A 20,833-nucleotide genomic window follows, 5' to 3' on the forward strand; every position below is an offset into this window, starting at 1 on the left:
TAAGAAAACAACAAACAAGTGAATTTCAACATGCATAAGACTTTGCAAACAACGCTGCAAACTTTGTCTCCAATGCTTATACAGGAAGATCTGAGAAATCTACAAACTAAAGGTGGTTTTGCATTAAGTAAGCGTTATCATGAATTAGAATGGCTAAGCTGTGGGATTATGTAACATTTGACAACTATAACAACATTATAGGTGTATCCTGGTTGAGAGCACATGTGGTTCACTAGCTACCATTAACATGTTACGCATAGAGGAAGTGGCTACAAGTTGCATTTGTTATATATATATTTAATTGACTGGTGCAAGACTGCGTGCTCAAGAATTTTTCAGAAAGTTACATTTGTAATGCAGTGATTTTCATAAATCTACAGTGTCTAATGCAAAAAAAAAAAATATATATATATATAAATATTTCAGCCTGACTGGAGTTTTTTTGATATTTTTTTTTATTATTTTTTGATATTGATATATCAATTTTTTGATATTATGACCTATACATCGCTTCCTTGCATGTTTAGAGCTTTACAAGTAGCTTGCTTGCAGTATAATAGGAAAAGAAGAGTAAACTAGAACTGAAAAAAGAAGTGGCCTTACGTGTGTTAGTAGGTGTCACTCGGTTTTGTAATCAAAGCGTTTCCCAGCCTGTCACTCACGTTTTGTCATCAAAGCGTACCTCAGTCTATCACTCAGGTTTTGTCATCAAAGCGTACCTCAGTCTATCATTCAGGTTTTGTCATCAAAGCATGTCCCAGTCTGTCATTCAGTTTTGTCATCAAAGCATGTCCCAGTCTGTCATTCAGTTTTGTCATCAAAGCGTGTCCCAGTCTGTCACTCAGTTTTGTCATCAAAGCGTGTCCCAGTCTGTCACTCAGTTTTGTCATCAAAGCGTGTCCCAGTCTGTCACTCAGTTTTGTCATCAAAGCGTACCTCAGTCTATCACTCAGGTTTTGTCATCAAAGCGTACCTCAGTCTATCATTCAGGTTTTGTCATCAAAGCATGTCCCAGTCTGTCACTCAGGTTTTGTCATCAAAGCATGTCCCAGTCTGTCATTCAGTTTTGTCATCAAAGCGTGTCCCAGTCTGTCACTCAGTTTTGTCATCAAAGCGTGTCCCAGTCTGTCACTCAGTTTTGTCATCAAAGCGTACCTCAGTCTGTCACTCAGATTTTGTCATCAAAGTGTGTCCCAGTCTGTCACTCAGTTTTGTCATCAAAGCGTACCTCAGTCTGTCACTCAGATTTTGTCATCAAAGTGTGTCCCAGCCTGTCACTCACGTTTTGTCATCAAAGCGTACCTCAGTCTATCATTCAGGTTTTGTCATCAAAGCATGTCCCAGTCTGTCATTCAGTTTTGTCATCAAAGCGTACCTCAGTCTATCACTCAGGTTTTGTCATCAAAGCGTGTCCCAGTCTACCACTCACGTTTTGTCATCAAAGCGTACCTCAGTCTATCACTCACGTTTTGTCATCAAAGCATGTCCCAGTCTGTCACTCAGGTTTTGTCATCAAAGCATGTCCCAGTCTGTCACTCAGATTTTGTCATCAAAGCGTACCTCAGTCTGTCACTCAGTTTTGTCATCAAAGCGTACCTCAGTCTGTCACTCAGATTTTGTCATCAAAGCGTGTCCCAGTCTGTCACTCAGTTTTGTCATCAAAGCGTACCTCAGTCTGTCACTCAGATTTTGTCATCAAAGTGTGTCCCAGTCTGTCACTCAGTTTTGTCATCAAAGCGTACCTCAGTCTGTCACTCAGATTTTGTCATCAAAGTGTGTCCCAGCCTGTCACTCACGTTTTGTCATCAAAGCGTACCTCAGTCTATCATTCAGGTTTTGTCATCAAAGCGTGTCCCAGTCTGTCATTCAGTTTTGTCATCAAAGCGTACCTCAGTCTATCACTCAGGTTTTGTCATCAAAGCGTGTCCCAGTCTATCACTCACGTTTTGTCATCAAAGCGTACCTCAGTCTATCACTCACGTTTTGTCATCAAAGCATGTCCCAGTCTGTCACTCAGTTTTGTCATCAAAGCGTGTCCCAGTCTGTCACTCAGTTTTGTCATCAAAGCATGTCCCAGTCTGTCATTCAGTTTTGTCATCAAAGCGTGTCCCAGTCTGTCACTCAGTTTTGTCATCAAAGCGTGTCCCAGTCTGTCACTCGGTTTTGTCATCAAAGCATGTCCCAGTCTGTCACTCAGATTTTGTCATCAAAGCGTACCTCAGTCTATCACTCAGGTTTTGTCATCAAAGCGTGTCCCAGTCTATCACTCAGGTTTTGTCATCAAAGCGTACCTCAGTCTATCACTCAGGTTTTGTCATCAAAGCATGTCCCAGTCTGTCATTCAGTTTTGTCATCAAAGCGTACCTCAGTCTATCACTCAGGTTTTGTCATCAAAGCGTGTCCCAGTCTGTCACTCAGATTTTGTCATCAAAGCGTGTCCCAGTCTGTCACTCAGTTTTGTCATCAAAGCGTGTCCCAGTCTGTCACTCAGGTTTTGTCATCAAAGCGTACCTCAGTCTATCATTCAGGTTTTGTCATCAAAGCATGTCCCAGTCTGTCACTCAGTTTTGTCATCAAAGCGTGTCCCAGTCTGTCACTCAGTTTTGTCATCAAAGCGTGTCCCAGTCTGTCACTCAGTTTTGTCATCAAAGCATGTCCGAGTCTGTCATTCAGTTTTGTCATCAAAGAGTACCTCAGTCTATCACTCAGGTTTTGTCATCAAAGCGTGTCCCAGTCTATCACTCAGGTTTTGTCATCAAAGCGTACCTCAGTCTATCACTCAGGTTTTGTCATCAAAGCGTGTCCCAGTCTGTCATTCAGTTTTGTCATCAAAGCATGTCCCAGTCTGTCATTCAGTTTTGTCATCAAAGCATGTCCCAGTCTGTCATTCAGTTTTGTCATCAAAGCGTGTCCCAGTCTGTCACTCAGTTTTGTCATCAAAGCGTGTCCCAGTCTGTCACTCGGTTTTGTCATCAAAGCATGTCCCAGTCTGTCACTCAGTTTTGTCATCAAAGCATGTCCCAGTCTGTCACTCAGATTTTGTCATCAAAGCGTACCTCAGTCTGTCACTCACGTTTTGTCATCAAAGCGTACCTCAGTCTATCACTCAGGTTTTGTCATCAAAGCATGTCCCAGTCTGTCATTCAGTTTTGTCATCAAAGCATGTCCCAGTCTGTCATTCAGTTTTGTCATCAAAGCGTGTCCCAGTCTGTCACTCAGTTTTGTCATCAAAGCGTGTCCCAGTCTGTCACTCGGTTTTGTCATCAAAGCATGTCCCAGTCTGTCACTCAGTTTTGTCATCAAAGCATGTCCCAGTCTGTCACTCAGTTTTGTCATCAAAGCATGTCCCAGTCTGTCACTCAGTTTTGTCATCAAAGCGTACGCCAGTCTGTCACACGCTTTTGTCATCAAAGCATGTCCGAGTCTGTCACTCGGTTTCAACAGCTTTTCTCTAAGTTTTCTACACATAAGTTTTCAACACAACATCGCCAAAAATGACTGTCTCTGATGTCTCTTATATTATTATCAAATGTTTTTTGTTGAGCAAATATAAGTTTATTCTACCACTATACTAAATTTGCTTGGCTGAAACATTTTCAGCATGGCGTACAGGTTATAGCTTACTATGACTCACAGTATCACATCGTGGCTGCCGTAAGTTATGCATTTTAAGTTGGTTTACAGGCATCTTATGCAACTTTTTGTGTTCCCTGTAAGAGATGAAGCTAAAAATTTTGATTATTTAGAAATTTAAACCAAATCATATTATAGTTCACAAGAGAAATATTATCTTTAAGAATAAAAATAATAATTTACTTTTATAGGTTACCATGTATCTTTAACAGATTGCATTGATAACAGTCACTTCCTTCTTTAATGGTTTCTTTAATACCTTCAACACAGGAGAGTTACGAGACCAACGTAAAATCACTTAAGTTATGGGAAGTTGGCGAGAAGTGTGCAGTCGTATTTTGCTGTGGCAAGTGGAGTATTAAAACTGTGAACAGAGAAAGTGATCTTGTGTTGTGAGCTCTGTGATGGCTGAAGGCTTTCAAGATGGCTAGCAACTACAACTAACTCTTACTGATGTAAACAGTACCGAACAGGAACATTAGAAGGGGAAACAGAAGCACGCAACATCACATCATTTGCAAAAGAACACTGTAGTGACTATGACGTGTTTGTAGCAGAGGCGATGTGCTGTGATTGATATCGAATGTACTAGAACTGTATGTGGTGTTAACAAACATAACACAGTCCAATCCTTGCCCAGTCAAAAGCAGTTAAAATCTGGAGATGGTAAAGTCGGTCAAACAGGTGACAAAACTGGCACAAATAGGAAGTACTAGCTGTCAAATTCACACAGAGGTTGTGCCAACAAACATTCCATTACTTCTGAGTAAGAATTTACTCAAGAAAGCTGGTACAGTATTAGACCTTAAAAATGACAAGGCAAAAATGTTCAATGAACCTGTAAATCTAGAATTTACATCCAGTTGACATTACTGTATTGACATTTCAGCCAAGTTAGACACAAATGAGAACTGTGCAGAAGAAGTTTTGATGTCAGCTGACTTTTCGAAAGTCAAATGAACAAAAAAGAACTGCTTGAAAAAATTCACAGTCTAGCCATGAATCCGCTTCAATGCCTTTTGAAAACAGTAGGAAAACGCACACACATGTTGCAAGAAATTGTACCCATGTGCACTTCATGCATGAAATTTAAAAGCCATACCCCAAACCTGCAGTTGGCATGCCTCTGGCTACTAAGTATAATGGAACCGTGCCTAATTAGGGCCCTCTGTGTGGTATCTGCACCTGATAAATTTATTTACTAGATACAGTGTAGCCTGTGTTCAAAACAAAAGTGTCTTCAGAGATAGTTGCTAAGTTCATACAACACTGGATATGTGCTCATGGGGCTTCATGTAAAGTTCTTATAGATAATGGAGGGGAATTCAATAACTGGGAATTCAGTAATATGGCACAGAACTTCAACATAGAAGTTAAGACCACAGCAGCATATTCACCTTGAAGTAATGGATTAACGGAAAGACACAACCAGACACTTACAGAAATCCTTCTCAAAGTTAAGGATGACAACAAATGTGTGCATTTATGGCAAAAAACTGTTTACACAATCAACATGGCTTCAGCCTCTACAAGCTTGTATTTGGTCAGTCCCCAAATCTGCCTTCAGTTATAAGTGACAAACTTCCAGCTTTAGAAGGTATCACTCGAAGTGCTGATGTAGGAAGGCATATAAGTGGCTTGCATGCTGCCAAGACAGCTTTCACTGAATCTGAGCGTTCTGAGCGTGTTCGTAGAGCCTTGAGAAAACAATCTCGTCCACTGTCAGCTGACTATGTTAGTGGGGATAAGGTGTATCACAAACGTAATGATAGTTCAGAATGGAAGGGCCCTGGTATTGTCATTGGAAGTGATGGCGGTTTTGTCATCTTTGTCAGACATAGTGGAACATATGTGCGAGTTCACCAGTCTATATTATGCAAGATAGATACACCTGAATGTAATGACAAAGTAGGAAGTAAGACGAATTGTGTAACCATACACACCAGATAATCTCTGGGAAACTGACCTTTCTGATGATGATTCACAGTCCCTTAATAGTCATAAAAGCCATGAGACTCCAAGCAGTTTTAATGACTTTGAGTCGGATAGTGTCAATGAATCAGGCATAGTCGAGTCAAATTTGTCATAGAATAGCTCAGAAAGTTTAAAAATTCATCCAGGGGACAAAGTTCAGTTTAGGGATAGTGATTCAGGCACATTACATTCAGCAACAGGGAAGAATAAACTATGGCATAACTTGCAGTATTCAAAGCCGTCAGATAAAGCTGGCGTAAATGAATCTGTTGACTTGAGTAGCAGAATTCGAAAAGGTAGAACAAATTAACCAAAGTGATGATAGCATACTTGAGGTTAGTGATACTGACTTTTCTGAAGCCAAATCTACAAAATTACAGTGATAAATAATGATGTGTATGTCACCATACGTGATAAGGGACAAAAATGTATTTCCACCAGGTGGATTTACACACTGAAGAACAGTCCTAATGGAATCATTCCCAAAGCAAGACCTGTTGCGAGAGGGTTTGAAGAAAGCAGGAATGAGGAAATTTCTAAGGACCTTCTCACGTGTGCCACTGAATCACTCCGTCTAGACTTGGCTCTTCTAGTACAGTAGAAATGGGCTCCCAGGTCAATGGACATTAAAACAGCCTTTTTACAATGTCTAGGTTATCCAGAGACTTTTACATCAGGTCACCCAAAGAAGCAAAACGTGTGGGTGTTGTTTGGAAACTTCAAAAGTGTATCTATGGCTAAGGAGATGCGTCTCTTTACTGGAACAAGCAAGTGGCTCTTCAGGGACTGGGAGACAGTTATTTCATTGTGTTCATTTTGACATTGCTACAGGAACGACATGATCTTCATCATGACAGTGATTTTATTATTTATTGAACTCTGTGTTAATGTCAGAATTTTAATTTCCTTCCTTTCTTAGTAATTATATTGTGATCCCTTTGCCTTTGTTCATGCACACTTACAATCTACACAGACTTTTCTTTTGGACTGTGAAGAAAAAGTCATTTTATTTCTTTTGTTTCTTTCGTTTTCAGACATGAAAAGCATCACTGCTACAAGTCTTTGGAATCAACCATTTTCTACAGAGGTGTTAGAGCATGTTCATTATATTTCTGGGATAGGAAAACTGACATATATATATATCAGATTTGTGTTCTTACAATAGGGGAAAAAAGTCTAATACATGCTACAGAACCGAAATTGTTTACCATACTTGTAGACTCCTTTAGTTTTCAGATAAGCCTGGAATAGATGTTGAACATTCTCTACACCGCTGAAAGATATACATGTATATAGCTCTTTCTGATGTCATCAAAAACAGTTAGAATAAATGGAGATTGAACAAGTAAGAAGAGGTTTTACTGACTGCAAACATGTATTGAAATCTGAAACGTCACTTCAGTGAGAATGTTTAAAGTTTTCTCAAACGAGCAAATAACATGTCATTTACAATAGACACCTAATACTGATCGAGGGGGCTTATGTTCGCCGGGGGTTTTGTCTGCCTGAGCTTTTGTCCCTCCCCCACTCATTTTTAACCAAATTTGCAATTTTCCCTTGACACAAACATGAATCCATGCATACAGTGTCCTATTCCAATCTGTAAATGGAAGAGAGAAGATAACTCACAGAGAATCCCTGTTTTGCGCTTATGTATTCGGACACCATCAGCAGTGCATTTAGCGTAGCTCCTCCACTCCCCACCTGAGACTTAGGGTCTTCAGCTGTCAGTAATATCACATCTTTATCAATGTATCCTTTTTCCTGCCGAATCTCCAATTCTACAAAGAACAGAAAAAAGCAACATACATAAAATCATTCAAGTGCTATCCATTTAATAATACACATGTGTTAATCCTCAATGTTTATTAATTTTGGCATAATCTACATATGGCCTAAAATTCTGCCTCCAAAAATTGCATTTCGGATGTAAAGTAAATGTCATAAAATTTGCTTTTGCAGCTGAAGCTTACATTTTCCTAATATAATATCATCCTACCTTCCAAAAAAAGCTGAAAATACCTTTGCAGGAACTCTCAGAATCAGGCAAAATAAACAACTTAGTCATGGGTGAAATTTTAGGTCACGTGTCAAATAAAAAGAAAAAAATGGGAGAAATTATAGCAGCCCTTCAGGTCCTTGTTATCAATTTCGACCAGCCGTTCTGGAGATATGATATGGACATGTTGGACAAAGTTCCTTATTTTACCTTCCTGTTCAAGGTTTTTTTTCTTTTTGTTTATAGCCAAACTTTTTCGCTTGTACGATAGCAGTTAAGATCAGGGTTTGTGGAAATGGAAATGCCAAAAGAAAACCACCATGATCTAATCCTTAACAAGGTGCCAGAAATACCTCCTGATGAAAAGCTACAGGCATACTAGGTGTAGTTCAGTGTTAGCATGAAAAACCATGAAAAACTCTTTCAATGGCCAAATGCCGGAACACAGCATGATAATGAGTTCACATCAGTGTATGATGATGAATATTTGTGATAAAGTTAACCAGAACTTCTCAGGACCATATGTGACGTCCGTAGATTTTACCTCTTTGATAGGCATAGGATGCATCCATGTGAGTGCAGGTAAGCACAATGGCAGTCCACTTCTTTTTCCTTGGAGCTGCCATCATTTCATGCAACCATGCAATCCAGTCAATTTATCTGAAGAAGAAGCAAAAAAAAAAAACAAAGAGAAAAATGAATGAATTACAACAAATTGATCAACTGATTGGTGTTTAAGAATTTTTCTTACAGATGAATGGAACAAAATTATCAATTTAAGTGTATAGACTAGATCAGACACTAAGCCCCCGATGTAGTTCAGACGCCATCACTGTCACTCCTGTGATATACAGTTAAAGCCTGAGAGAACAGAACACTGTAGTCTAAAGTACTAACATCTACCCTAATTCCTTGACCTTTTCGCATATGAAAGAGCACCTTTCAGAGCAATTTATGCAAGTTTATAATTTGAATAAATCAGGGCTTCACCAAAAGTATAATTTCATCAGCCTACACAGAGCTATGCCTTCAGAATATACATGTACTTCAATAAACACCTTGCGAACATTCGAACAGATTGAAGAATTACAGTATTCTAGTTTCACAATTCAATGAAGGGCCCTCGCTGGCTGACACAGTTACAGCCTGAGGTCACTGCAGCTGTTTGTCTCTCAATCAAGGTCACATGTTCTAATCCAGGGCCCACTTGACACTGTGAGCACGTAAAGGCCATGACAACGACATAATGCCTACATTGCTGATTGCAATGGCAGTTAAGTCATCATAACGACATGAAGGCTTCGTACATGCAGGCTCTGACTGCAGCTTTCAGTCAAAGTGTTGTAGCTTACCCCAGTCTCCACTAAGAGCCCTTACTGCAGTCATATTAGTAAAAATAACGTCATAAAGCAAATCAATGCAAATCCAACTATTGGCCTACACTTCAGCCTATATTGATATTTAGTATTTCTTAACGACTGTCAATGTACAACCCAAACATATATAAATGTACATCGCTCATCACTTTTGTGTAGCATGAAACATCTTGCGTTGATGCCATCGACCTACGACATGAACATATGAGCTTGTGATTTACTCACTTGACATGCACCAAGGATTTGCATGACAGCATTACCATAAACCCACTATACAACAAACCATCTGTTCACACATACTGGGAGAGCCAATGCAGACTGAAGTCACATACATAATGATTAATTTTGTGGACGTATTTGTGAACGCGCGATTGAAATAAACACTTTTCATACTTTTTCAATCTGTTAACTATGCCAACATTGGCACCTGATTAAACACGTAAGCTTTCAATCACCATTAACTTGTCAAAATTGTTTTACATGCTTTGAAGAATTATATCAATACCTTTATTTATTTATTCATTTGATTGGTATTTACGCCGTACTCGAGAATTTATTTATTTATTTATTTGATTGGTGTTTTACGCCGTACTCAAGAATATTTCACTTATACGACGGCGGCCAGCATTATGGTGGGTGGAAACCGGGCACAGCCTGGGGAAACCCACGACCATCCGCAGGTTGCTGGCAGACCTTCCCACTTACGGCGGGAGAGGAAGCCAGCATGAGCTGGACTTGAACTCACAGCGACCGCATTGGTGAGAGGCTCCTGGGCGTCATTATGCTGCGCTAGCGCGCTAACCGACTGAGCCACGGAGGCCCCTAACCCGTACTCGAGAATATTTCACTCACAGAACGGTGGCCAGCATCATGGTGGGTGGAAACCGGGCAGAGCCTGGGGGAAACCCACGGCCATCCGCATGTTGCTGACAGACCTTCCCACATACGGCCAGAGAAGCCTGCATAAGCTGGACTTTAACTCAGAGTGACTGCATACATATGTTTTGGGCATTCCTCTAAATAGTGCCATCAAGGTTTTTCACTTTCTTGTGCAATTATTACAAGATTGATTTAAATTATAAAATAATTGATCAGCTACAAAATGATAACAATAATTTAATCAGAGAGGTACTAATGAAAACAATAAAATATTAATAAGATATATTGAAGGAAAAAGACAGGAAACAGTGGATACAGCATAACATAAAGGACAAGAAATGCTCATAAATTTCAACTACACATACTAGTTACCATGGCAACAGTTAAGTGTACTGCGATCAAAGGTAACACATCGAGAATTATATCTAAACCAGTGGTAACAGGCTGAAAATAAAAATTCAAAATAAAAACCTATTAAAAAAAAAAGAAATCTGGCAGTTGGACGATTAGAGCTTTGATCAGTTCAAGTTGACCAGACATTAGATTCATGAAGAAAAATATGTCCAAATGTACTCAAATTGATATAAATGAACTATTTCACATTTAAATGGTGCACATCTTCAAAGCATCTTCATAAAGCCTCAGATGAATATGTAGTTAAACTTGTAAAACTTGTGAAAGAAGAAGCTTGATGCTGAGTTGAAGACTTGCAAATGGGGAAACACTGACTAATTGTGTTCACCCAAATGTACACAAATCTGGTGAAGTAACTAGAGCAAGACAATAAGCTTCCATAGATAGACGTTTGCAAAAGAAAATGTAACCCTACATGAAAGGCTTACAGAAATTTGTGTTAACTGGGGAACAGAATGAATTTTTTATGAGTCGACAAAACAGAACAATGAGAAACCCCATAGTTTGCAGGTAATAGCTTCAGTTCAAATAGCAGCCACTGGTCCTGAAAGCCCATTTGAGTATGACGTTAAATCCCAAGCACCCACTCAGCAGCCTAAGTTGACAGGACATTTAAATTCATATTGAGCAGGTGCTCAGGGTTTAATGTCATACTTATCAATTTATCATCATATGACGACGAGGAGTCTGTGATGCAATGTACCTCCGTTTGTGCAGGGTAGCCCTTTTTTCTGCTGCTACTTACTGAGACAACTTGCCAAAATTTATTTCATGAAATCTTCAAAGCATGCCCATCGTCCCCACCAAGTTTACCAAGATGGTGGAACAACAGCTGAACCAAACAAAAAAAGCTTAACCTGATAATTAGAATAAAAATGCGAACATCCGTAATTTATAATCAACATGTGTAAATGTCCAAATTAAGTCATCAATCCCACCAAGATTCATCAAAGTAATGTGAAAAACTGTGAGGCAAGCAGACCCAAACATAAAACCCAACTCAACTGACCCAAACAAAAAAGCTTACTGGGACACCAAACACCACTTTTCTAAGACACTCACAATACCTTGCCTTACTTCGTAATGGTGAGCTAAAAATGCAAACATCGCTAATTTATAATAAAAATGAGTAAATGCCCAAATCATGTTCATCATTCCCACCAAGTTTCAGAAAGGTGATGCTGAAAATGCAGACCCAAACATAACACCTTTCTCAACTGACCCTAACAAAAAAGCTTACTTGAACACCAACACCGATACACGAGCTAAAAATAAGGACAAATCTGTTAAAATCGCCACTGGGACTAGATTATCAATGCTCTTCTTGCTCTCCTACATGTAGGGGAAGCCTCCGTGGCTCAGTCGGTTAGCGCGCTAGAGCAGCATAATGACCCAGAAGCCTCCTACCAATGCAGTCGCTGTGAGTTCAAGTCCAGATCATGCTGGCTTCCTCTACAGCCATAAGTGGGAAGGTCTCGCACCAACCTGCGGATGGTCATGGGTTTTCCTGGGCTCTGCCCCAGTTTCCTCAAACCCATAATGCTGGCCGCCGTTGCATAAGTGAAATATTCTTGAGTAGGCCAGAGCACAAAAATAGTAGTCCTAGATGAATGTTTTTCTGTTTACAAAGAAATAGGCAAAGTCCAAATATCTTAAAACAAAAAATAAAAGAGTAATAATTATAGAGACCCTGTGTGCAAGAAATTATAGCCTTGAATGGAGGCTTTCTAGAAAACATGGGTTTACAACAGTAAACAGTGAAGTTTATATAGTTGGTAAAATTTTACACTGAAAGTCTATAAATCAAAATGACTCAAAAACATTTAGAGAGCCAATCAAATTAAAATCAATAAAGAAAGAGGTACACCATATGTGATCCTTTGAACATGAGAGTGAAAAAAACTATTAAAAAAACATAACTTTCTATCCTATAATCCTCAACCATTTCAGTATTACATATAAAGATGACAATCAAAGACAATAAACCTCATGTTTTACTCCTTTGGGCGCACTTGCAAAACCGCTGATGAAATGATGTAAATAGAACGAATGGGTCAAAACATGATGAATAGATAGATAATCATAGAATGCAGCAAGCGGACAGTGACATCGTTAATTTCATTCTATCCTCAGCCAAGACATCACATTGGGAGCCCATGAGAGCCCATTACACAGGAGCTACAAAAAAAAAAAAAGTTTAACCAGACCCCCACACTGCCATTGAGGGACAGGAGTTCACGGGAATTCTGAGTGGGGGCGCTCATGCATATACCCGGAGTAGGGTTAGAACTGTGGCGGTACACAGCCTTGGTGCATGAGCGGTGGTCAAATGGAGCATTTTCTAACATCAACTTCCAGTATTTGCGCAATCATCCCCACTCGAAACTCCCGTGAACTTCTCCCTACATACATGTATAAAGGACGACACGGTCAGAAACCGTTAGTTTTACCATCAGTTTTACCTGGGATTAAGACAGATTAATCCCAGGTCTTACACTCCTATCTACTTTATGGTGTCCTGCGAGTCTGCACCACCAACAGTCGTTAGGAATTATCCACAACATGTGGACAGAATTGATCAATACGCCAGCATGTAGATTAGTCCTTTACCAGTACGCGATTCATTTGGACATAGTGCCATTGTCTTCTATCACCCATGTCATGGGACAGAATAGACAGAAAACAATGGTGCTGTGTCCAAGTAAATCACTAATCTAATGTTTTGACTGATTTATTTCTTTTCCTTTTTGACAAACTAGAGGCTGTGTGAGACTGTCGCAAGAGGCTGTATTTATTTATTTATCTGACTGGTGTTTTACGCCGTACTGAAGAATATTTAACTTATAACATGGCAGCCAGCATTATGGTGGACAGAGCCAGCGGGAAACACACGACCATCCAAAGATTGCTGGTGGACCTTCCCACATATGGCCACAGAGGAAGCCAGCATGAGCTGGACTTAAACTCACAGCAACTGCATGGATGGGAGGCTCCTGGATCATTCCACTGTGCTGGTGTGCTAACCCCCTCAGCCACAGATGTCCCCCCGGGTAGAAAACAAATGTTCAAACACTAGTTGGATTGAATGGGTACTGAAATTCCCTTCACACTTCACTACACAAGGCCCTACTCCTCTGAAAGCAGGCCTAAAACAGGTTTAAGTCTCAATGTAAAGTAGCAGTACCATTTAGTGAACTCTCTATACCAGAACACAAATTTCACTGGATGATATGAGCAATTCATGTTATGTTAAGACTTGGGTTATATACATATATAGTTGGTGATACACCCCGAATTACTATACTACATGCATTATTTTGTACCAAGTTACAGTAAGTAACAAATCTGGGTGTTCTTAAAATGGTTGCCTTAGTAAGGTGATTGTGATTCATCTTTTAGTGGAATCATTGGAAAAACTAAATGTCTTCTAACATGCACACTGTTGGCTTTACTCAGGGTCATGAGAATGTGACCCAGATGCTTGTCAGCTCTTCACCCTGGAGTCTTGTCTACAATACCAGTTTTTTGATCATCCAACCAACTCTAAATCCAATCTGTCCCTAAATACTGGTTTTAAAGGAGAAGAAAACTTAAAACAAATACCATTGAAAAGAGTAGGCATTTCCTCGCAGGTGCTTGTCATAAAAAAATTCTAATATGTACCTCAAGTTGATAAATTATAAATAAAGTCAGCGCTAAAATCCGCTGTGGGCGACTCCATTTTGCCTAAGAACTAGTCCTGAAGTCTTTTGTGTTAGGAGGAGAATTGCCATCCGAAACCGCCAAAGCGTAGTTCGTACATTTCTGATAGAACTCCTCTTCCCAGAAGGTAGAGAACAGCACAGTTTAATTTCTGCTTCACGATCGGAATACCGTAATGTAGGACGTGGGTTCCAAGTTTACACAAACAAGCCGGCAGTTTTAACGACTCTCATTGGCTGAGAGGAAACACATCCCCAGCATAAATTAAAGGGTGTTGAAGATGGAGGACGCCATGGACTCGTCAACTTATGCCAGCTACGCCATTTTCAGGCTTTACGTGTATGGCGAGGAAAAACTGCAAAATTATGCAGCACTGGCACCACCATATAGAAAAGAAATGTGCTCTTTTCAGCCTATAGTGTCATTTTAAAAAATTTTCTTCTCCTTTAAGGCCACTTCTTTTACGCATATCACTGCACGACATATCAGCGCTTTATTCATGTATTTTTCATTGGTAACTGATTTTAGTTACCAATGTGAATAAGCTTTGGGACTGACTGATGATCAGCGTTATATACAGATGAGATTTCACCATTCAAATAGGTATGTTTAAGTGCACATGACAATATTGTCATGAATTTTGGCTGAATAATTTTGGAGTGTCCCATCAGAAATGACCCATCGATCGGTTTCACAAACCTAATGCTTCTGCTATCGATTATAAAGGAGTGACAAAGCTTCTGCATAGATCATATGGAGACATGTAACAGCTGTCTAAATAGTTAGGATTGTTCTACGGTTTTCATGTTGACTTTGTACAGAGTACATAGGTAGAGAGTGAAACTGAATGCTTTTTAGTGACAAATGCTATAAGAATACAGACATGGATTTTAATACTGCTTCTCATTAGATTACCACTAAAAAATGATGACATATGTACAGCTTGGTTTTATGTTAAGCGCATGTCGTGTGCTACTGTTTTAGAGTAGCACTTTGCGGAATGGCACGACTGGAGTTTTCACTTTCAGTATACCGTAATGATCAAAATTTAAATGTAATTGAGGCAGGTAAATAACAGCAATTCTTGATAATAGTCCTTAACAATTAATTTGACTGAACAACTACTGGTCAGTGTACTCAGGCTAGCCCGTATCAAGTCAGAACCATACAAACAGTTATAGTTCCCAGGACCAGGAGTTAGCCTCACGTGTCTGTCTCAACTGATCTAGTCTGATCATAGCGTACATGACGTTGTTGTTGTTGTTACGCTTCCTGTTTGCGTGTTTCTAGGACAATATCTTGCGTAACAAGCTGTGTCATTTAGATGATTCACCCATTCCTCTCATAGTCTATCTTACTTACTTCATCAACAAGAACCTGTCAAAACGCTTGTTTGCCGCTTTTGCATTCGTCTAATGGAACACTGCACAGTGTTCATGTACGCGACCTCCCACCCTGCACCTCGAAATAGGCGTGTCCCCAAAGCAGAAGAAGCCAGTTTCTGTGCGTGTCTATATGCGCCAAGCAATCTGTGTGGCGCGAGAGTCAAACTTCGTATATGATATGTATTGTAAACATATTTTCATAACAATTTTGTTTTCAGTAAAAGCTGAGGTCTACTAAATGACAGACATCGTCGCTGCCCTTTTTTTTTAAAACTTAAGCCATATGGGGCGTGTAGGTTCAATTTACATGGACTAATATCTGTTACCGGTATATAATTAGTCCCAGGCTCTAGTAATGATGTTAGTACTGTACTTAAGCTGCAACACGAACCGAAAGTTACAGTAAAGCCCCCGATTACCGATGGGCTGAATGTATAAAAGAGGAATATTTGGGCTATTCCAAGAATGTTATTCCTCTCTTCCTGTATCCATGCATAGCTGTACGTAAAACAAGCTTATTCCACTATTTCTCTTAATTCAGCCGGCTACTCTAAACAAAACATGGTAAATTTTATAGAAAGTCTGTATGTTGTCTGGGTGGTGCAAGAATGATTTCTGTTATTTTAAGTATTGTATCATATTCAACATAATAACCTGTTAGTCTAATAAAATGGTTACCGGTGTATTGAATTAACAGAATAGGCCTATGTGTGTTATATTTTACAAAATAATCCGCTGCAACAACAGATTACACTCTAGAATCACTTAGATAACAGACTGTGTTAAATTTAAAATATTAATTTTTGAGTTTAAATGACCTCACGCCCTATCATGTTGACATTCACCTTGTCGGTTTACTGATCAACTCAGTGTGTCAGAAATATAATATATGGAGGTGGTACATTTAAGACATTTGGCCTTAGTCTGTACCGTGCACGCCCGTGTGCAAATGGCGACGGATGAAATTGGGCTGTTCTTGAATGTCCTTGGCACTCACACAATCTGATCTGAATCAGTCAGTTGACATGCGGAGATGGCCGAGGACGAGTGGTTAAGAGGCTTGGTTTTCAATCGACCTGGAGTTAATATGGCGGATTTCCAAACCAAGCCTGACTGAGCGAAAACAATATCTATACAGAGCTTCATGTCCTCATATCCATGTCTGCTAACACGGTCTAAGCGAGTTTTGACACGGAACGTCCTTATTGGTTGACGGCTGATTACATGAATAATTGTCGCTGTCAACATGTGCTTCCATGCACAGCGTGCAAAAATAGACCACATAGATGCATGGAATTCTTAGGAAGCTGTGAAAGGCCATGGTTAGACAAACCGGAATTACATTGTTCGCGTAGCGGCCCCACCCCACGTTTACGAAAAACTGCGTTCGAGTCGTCAGCGGAAAAAGGTGCTTTCTCGGGTTATAGAAATAACACGCGCCCGATTGGTTAAAACTGATAAAATGGGAGCGCTATCGTATACAAAACATCACAAACAATAAAAATGTATGTTCGCTTCTGAAACTTTATGTGGGATACTTAATCATTGTATATGTACATTGATTTAGTCTAGTGTTGAAGCAATCTACTAACGCACATTCATGTGCATGTATAGGCCTGGGTTTTATGAAACCGGGCCCATATAATAGTTAAGCTTGAACATTGGCTTATTTATTTATTTGACTGGTGTTTTACGCCATACTCAAGACCGGGCAGAGCCTGGGGAGAAACCCACGACCATCCGCAGGTTGCTAACAGACCAACCCACTTACGGACGGGAAGCCAGCATAAGTTGAACTTGAACTCACAGCGACCGCATTGGCGAGGGGCTCCCTGGTCAATACGCTCCCAGGCAACATCCATGCATCTCTTACTTTGCAAAGCTCACATCGAAACTTGTACGTGTTCTTTCGTCGAAAATAAAATTCCATTATATATAAAGCTAATCTAGCTAACCATTTGTATATACTCATTCTTGGAAACGGATGAGAAAAGCGGAAGGAATGCTCAAAGCGTACAGCTGAGGTTTCTTTACTAAGAACACCCTAACGTAGAGCCCGGCTAGCCTTTGAGCCAACAAAATGCGCAGATTTTGCAATCACAATCAATGATACACACATGACCGCTGATTTCCTAGTCCCACATTGCATAGTGTACATGATTACTGCGATGTAATGAATCAGCTGTATCAAAGAACTTAAGTTTCGGAGCAACATTGTTAATTTATATCTTGGACAAGCATCATGCATAACAGCACGTGGAGAAAACCATCCTGTCATAAGCGTATGTGAACATATGTTTACACATTATAAGTAAAGTGGAACCTCCGTGGCCTCCGTGATTAAAGCACGCAAGCAAGCCGCAATGGCCCAGGAGCCTTTCGCTCACCAATGTAGGCGCCGTGAGTTCAAGTCCAGCTCATGCTGGCTTCCTCTCCAGTCGAACACTCGAAGGTCTCCAGCAATCTGCGGATGGTCGTGAGTTTCCTCCGGGCTCTGATCTGTTTCTTCCTACCACAAAGCTGACCGCCGTCGTATAAGTCAGATATTCTTGATTAAGGCGTAAAACACAAATCAAATAAATAAATAAATAAATCACTGAAGTAGAGAAGAAGTTTTGACTTAGTCGTGCAAGTCGCTCCGATATTATTTTAAAGTCACTAATGTACATTGTAGCGAAGGTGCCGCCATCACGGCCAAGCAGTACTAGTTTTGAATATACATTGTACAAGACACGAACGGAACATTATACAGAGTAAAGAACTTTTATCCAGTGTAACCTTTCAGATATGCAAGTTCACACAGCAGCAAGCACTGAATCACAGCAGGAATGCTGATATTCAGCAACCATGCACTCCTCACCAGCTATCTGACGAACGTCCGTTGATTTAGCCACTGGTAGCATGACCAGGCGCTACACTGACTCAGTATGATCTCACATACTCAAGGTGAACCACAAAGCATAAATAGAAGTATATAGATATTCATTAACACCATGTGTGGTAAAGCACAATACGTCTTTATTGAAAGAATTTAAAAGCTCTTGGAAACTGAAAGCATTATTTAGGTGTTTCAACCTGTACATGGAACAGTATTACTTTACCTATTTAAAAGCTTGTTATAAGAACCCAAAAATGAGAGTTTAAAACCAGAAGAAATGTTGTTGTTTGGTTTATTGACGGTTTCGGACGCACAGTCATTTCCACACGACAAATTATTAATGCACAGAAGGAAAGACCGTAAACTTAAAAACCTGAACTGCTCAATTTAAAAAAAACTCTTAGCTCTAATTCTAACTCTAACTCATTAAGCAATTCTGTTAATACGGAGTGTAAAATAAAAAATGGCAAATCAGTTTTTCTTTCCGGATTGATATTGAACAATTAATTCATCAACATCAACAAAATAAAAAAGGAAACTAATTCAGTTTCTGTTTTAAATATACCGAGGGCAAGTAAGCCGCCCCACCAGAGCCCACACAGGGCGACACAACTTTCTCTTTTTAAGTTTTAGGTGTGACCCGATCCAAGATTGACCATGGATCTAACGCTTCCAAAGCGGACGCTCTACTAACTGTGCTGTCGGTAACGGTTTAATGAAAATGAAGTTTTAAGGGTATGCATTTCATTTTTGAGATACATTTTACATTTTCTAACAGCCCCTCTATTTTATGCATATTTTCCTTCAGTGGTCGGGAATATTCGGAAAAGACATCGTCGATGAACATGCGAGACCAGGTTAGCGCCCCCAATTCGGGCTAATCAATTTCCATTGACAGGGGACAATGCACATGGTCGTCTGCAATGCATAAAGCCCATGCACGTGCCACACGATTCTCTGAAATGTGAAATCGGGACACGGCCTGGCGTCCGTTGTTGATGCTGAACACTCTTGGTAAATTATCCCACTAAACCATAAAATGAATTAGCTTTTAAAAACATGTCACAAACGTCCTCTGATTTATTTCTTATGCTTTCATTCTTGCAAAACTGTCCTAAAGACAGTATTGTTACCAAAAATCCAACAATTTCTCATAAAGTCGGTGCAATGCTCCTGCATTTCAAGCTCCGAATAATTGTCCCGTCGGGTAACTGTTCATATTTAGGGGGTTTAGCTCCTTTGACTAAAATAGTTCAGGACTCGATATAAATGAATCCACGAAAATAATACAGGCATCATAAAATGGAGGAAGACGTTGACAATTTTATTCACAAAACAAAACAACGAAAAACCGTGCCAATGTAGGGGTAATGCCATGATAGTTACAGTAAGTATCTCTCCTACTAATATGCTTGAAGGACGGGAAAGTTACAAAGCGACATCAGAACAAACGGGGGGGGGGGATGGGCATCTCTTGTTACCATCATCTTCTGCACTTGATATCTGTAGCAGCATCTGTTGTGCAGCGTTCCATTTAACATTTGTCACAGACATGCATTTAATTTTGTCGATAATTCCATTTCAATCTAGGTACCCCTCTGAAATCTCGCCTTGTCGGGCAAGAAACGTGTTTGTTATTGCAGAAACGAGAACAACATGGTGTCGTCTGGTCGAAGTTGACCGGTAATTTTGGCAAACAAAGGTAAACAAAGGATAGGCCCTACATTGGGCTTTTATTTTCGTGGATAATTTAGCGCTAGGGAATGATAATGTACATATATTTTTTTTTTTTATTTTTATAGAAGTGCAAGTCTGGCGCTAAAATGGCGCATAGAGCTAAGAAAAGACCCTAAGTAGTTCAGTTGTTTTTATTATTATTATTATTATTATTATTCTGGCGCATAGAGCTAAGAGAAGACCCTAAGTACTTCAGTTTTTTTTTTGGCAAAGTTTACAGTCGGACCGGCCGTTCATGACTGAAGTGACAGTGCAACTCTCCGTCAATCAGCATGTCAGTAGGAGATGCATACGGCTGTTGTAACTAGGGTAATGAGGGTAAATATTGTGATTCAGATTATATTAAGTGGGTTTTTTTTTTTTAAATATTTGTGACCCGAAACGAACTTGTTCCTACCGTCACTCGTTTTTGTTGTGCTGGTGGTGGCGGTTGTTGGTGCCCTTGTGTTCATCTTCAAAAGTCCAGTTATGGGCGTAGGCCTATTTGCACCACGAATCCAATTTTCCATATGACAAGTGTTTTTTACCCTGAAGATGGGGTTGCAAGGCGGCCTCGCCCATCTTGGCGATATCAATGTCTGTCCTTACTTTTTCTGCCTGTTTGCACAGCTAGTCTTTATACTTTTGTTTTTGAGCCAGTTGTAATTGAAGACCATTGTCGCTACACAGCGGAAAGTCACGCCGGCACACGTATGTTTGGTTGCAGACGATACAACTAAACATCCGCCATAAAACCATTTCGGTAGACATGCGCGCATGTGCTCTCAAACGTTCGCACCCATGATCGGAGATCTTCGTAATTGACTGCTCGCTTTAGATGGACGTGCTGAGCCGAATAAGCGACGGATGGTTTGAC

General features: G+C 39.9%; 1 protein-coding gene across 1 annotated transcript in view; it reads right to left on the minus strand.

Annotated features, from left to right (window-relative positions):
- Positions 1–15,451, minus strand: part of LOC135474824 (L-fucose kinase-like) — a 45,473-nt gene extending 30,022 nt beyond the window's left edge. Inside the window, exons 1-3 of the mRNA XM_064754433.1 lie at positions 15,340–15,451; positions 8,151–8,266; positions 7,237–7,388 (exon numbers count right to left, since the gene is read on the minus strand). Coding sequence (XP_064610503.1) covers positions 7,237–7,388; positions 8,151–8,235 — 237 coding nt within the window. The 5' untranslated portion in view covers positions 8,236–8,266; positions 15,340–15,451. The remainder of the gene's footprint in view (positions 1–7,236; positions 7,389–8,150; positions 8,267–15,339) is intronic.
- Positions 15,452–20,833: the final 5,382 nt, after the last annotated feature.

The sequence above is a fragment of the Liolophura sinensis genome, chromosome 9 (genome assembly GCF_032854445.1).
Source record: "Liolophura sinensis isolate JHLJ2023 chromosome 9, CUHK_Ljap_v2, whole genome shotgun sequence".
NCBI lineage: Eukaryota > Metazoa > Mollusca > Polyplacophora > Chitonida > Chitonidae > Liolophura > Liolophura sinensis.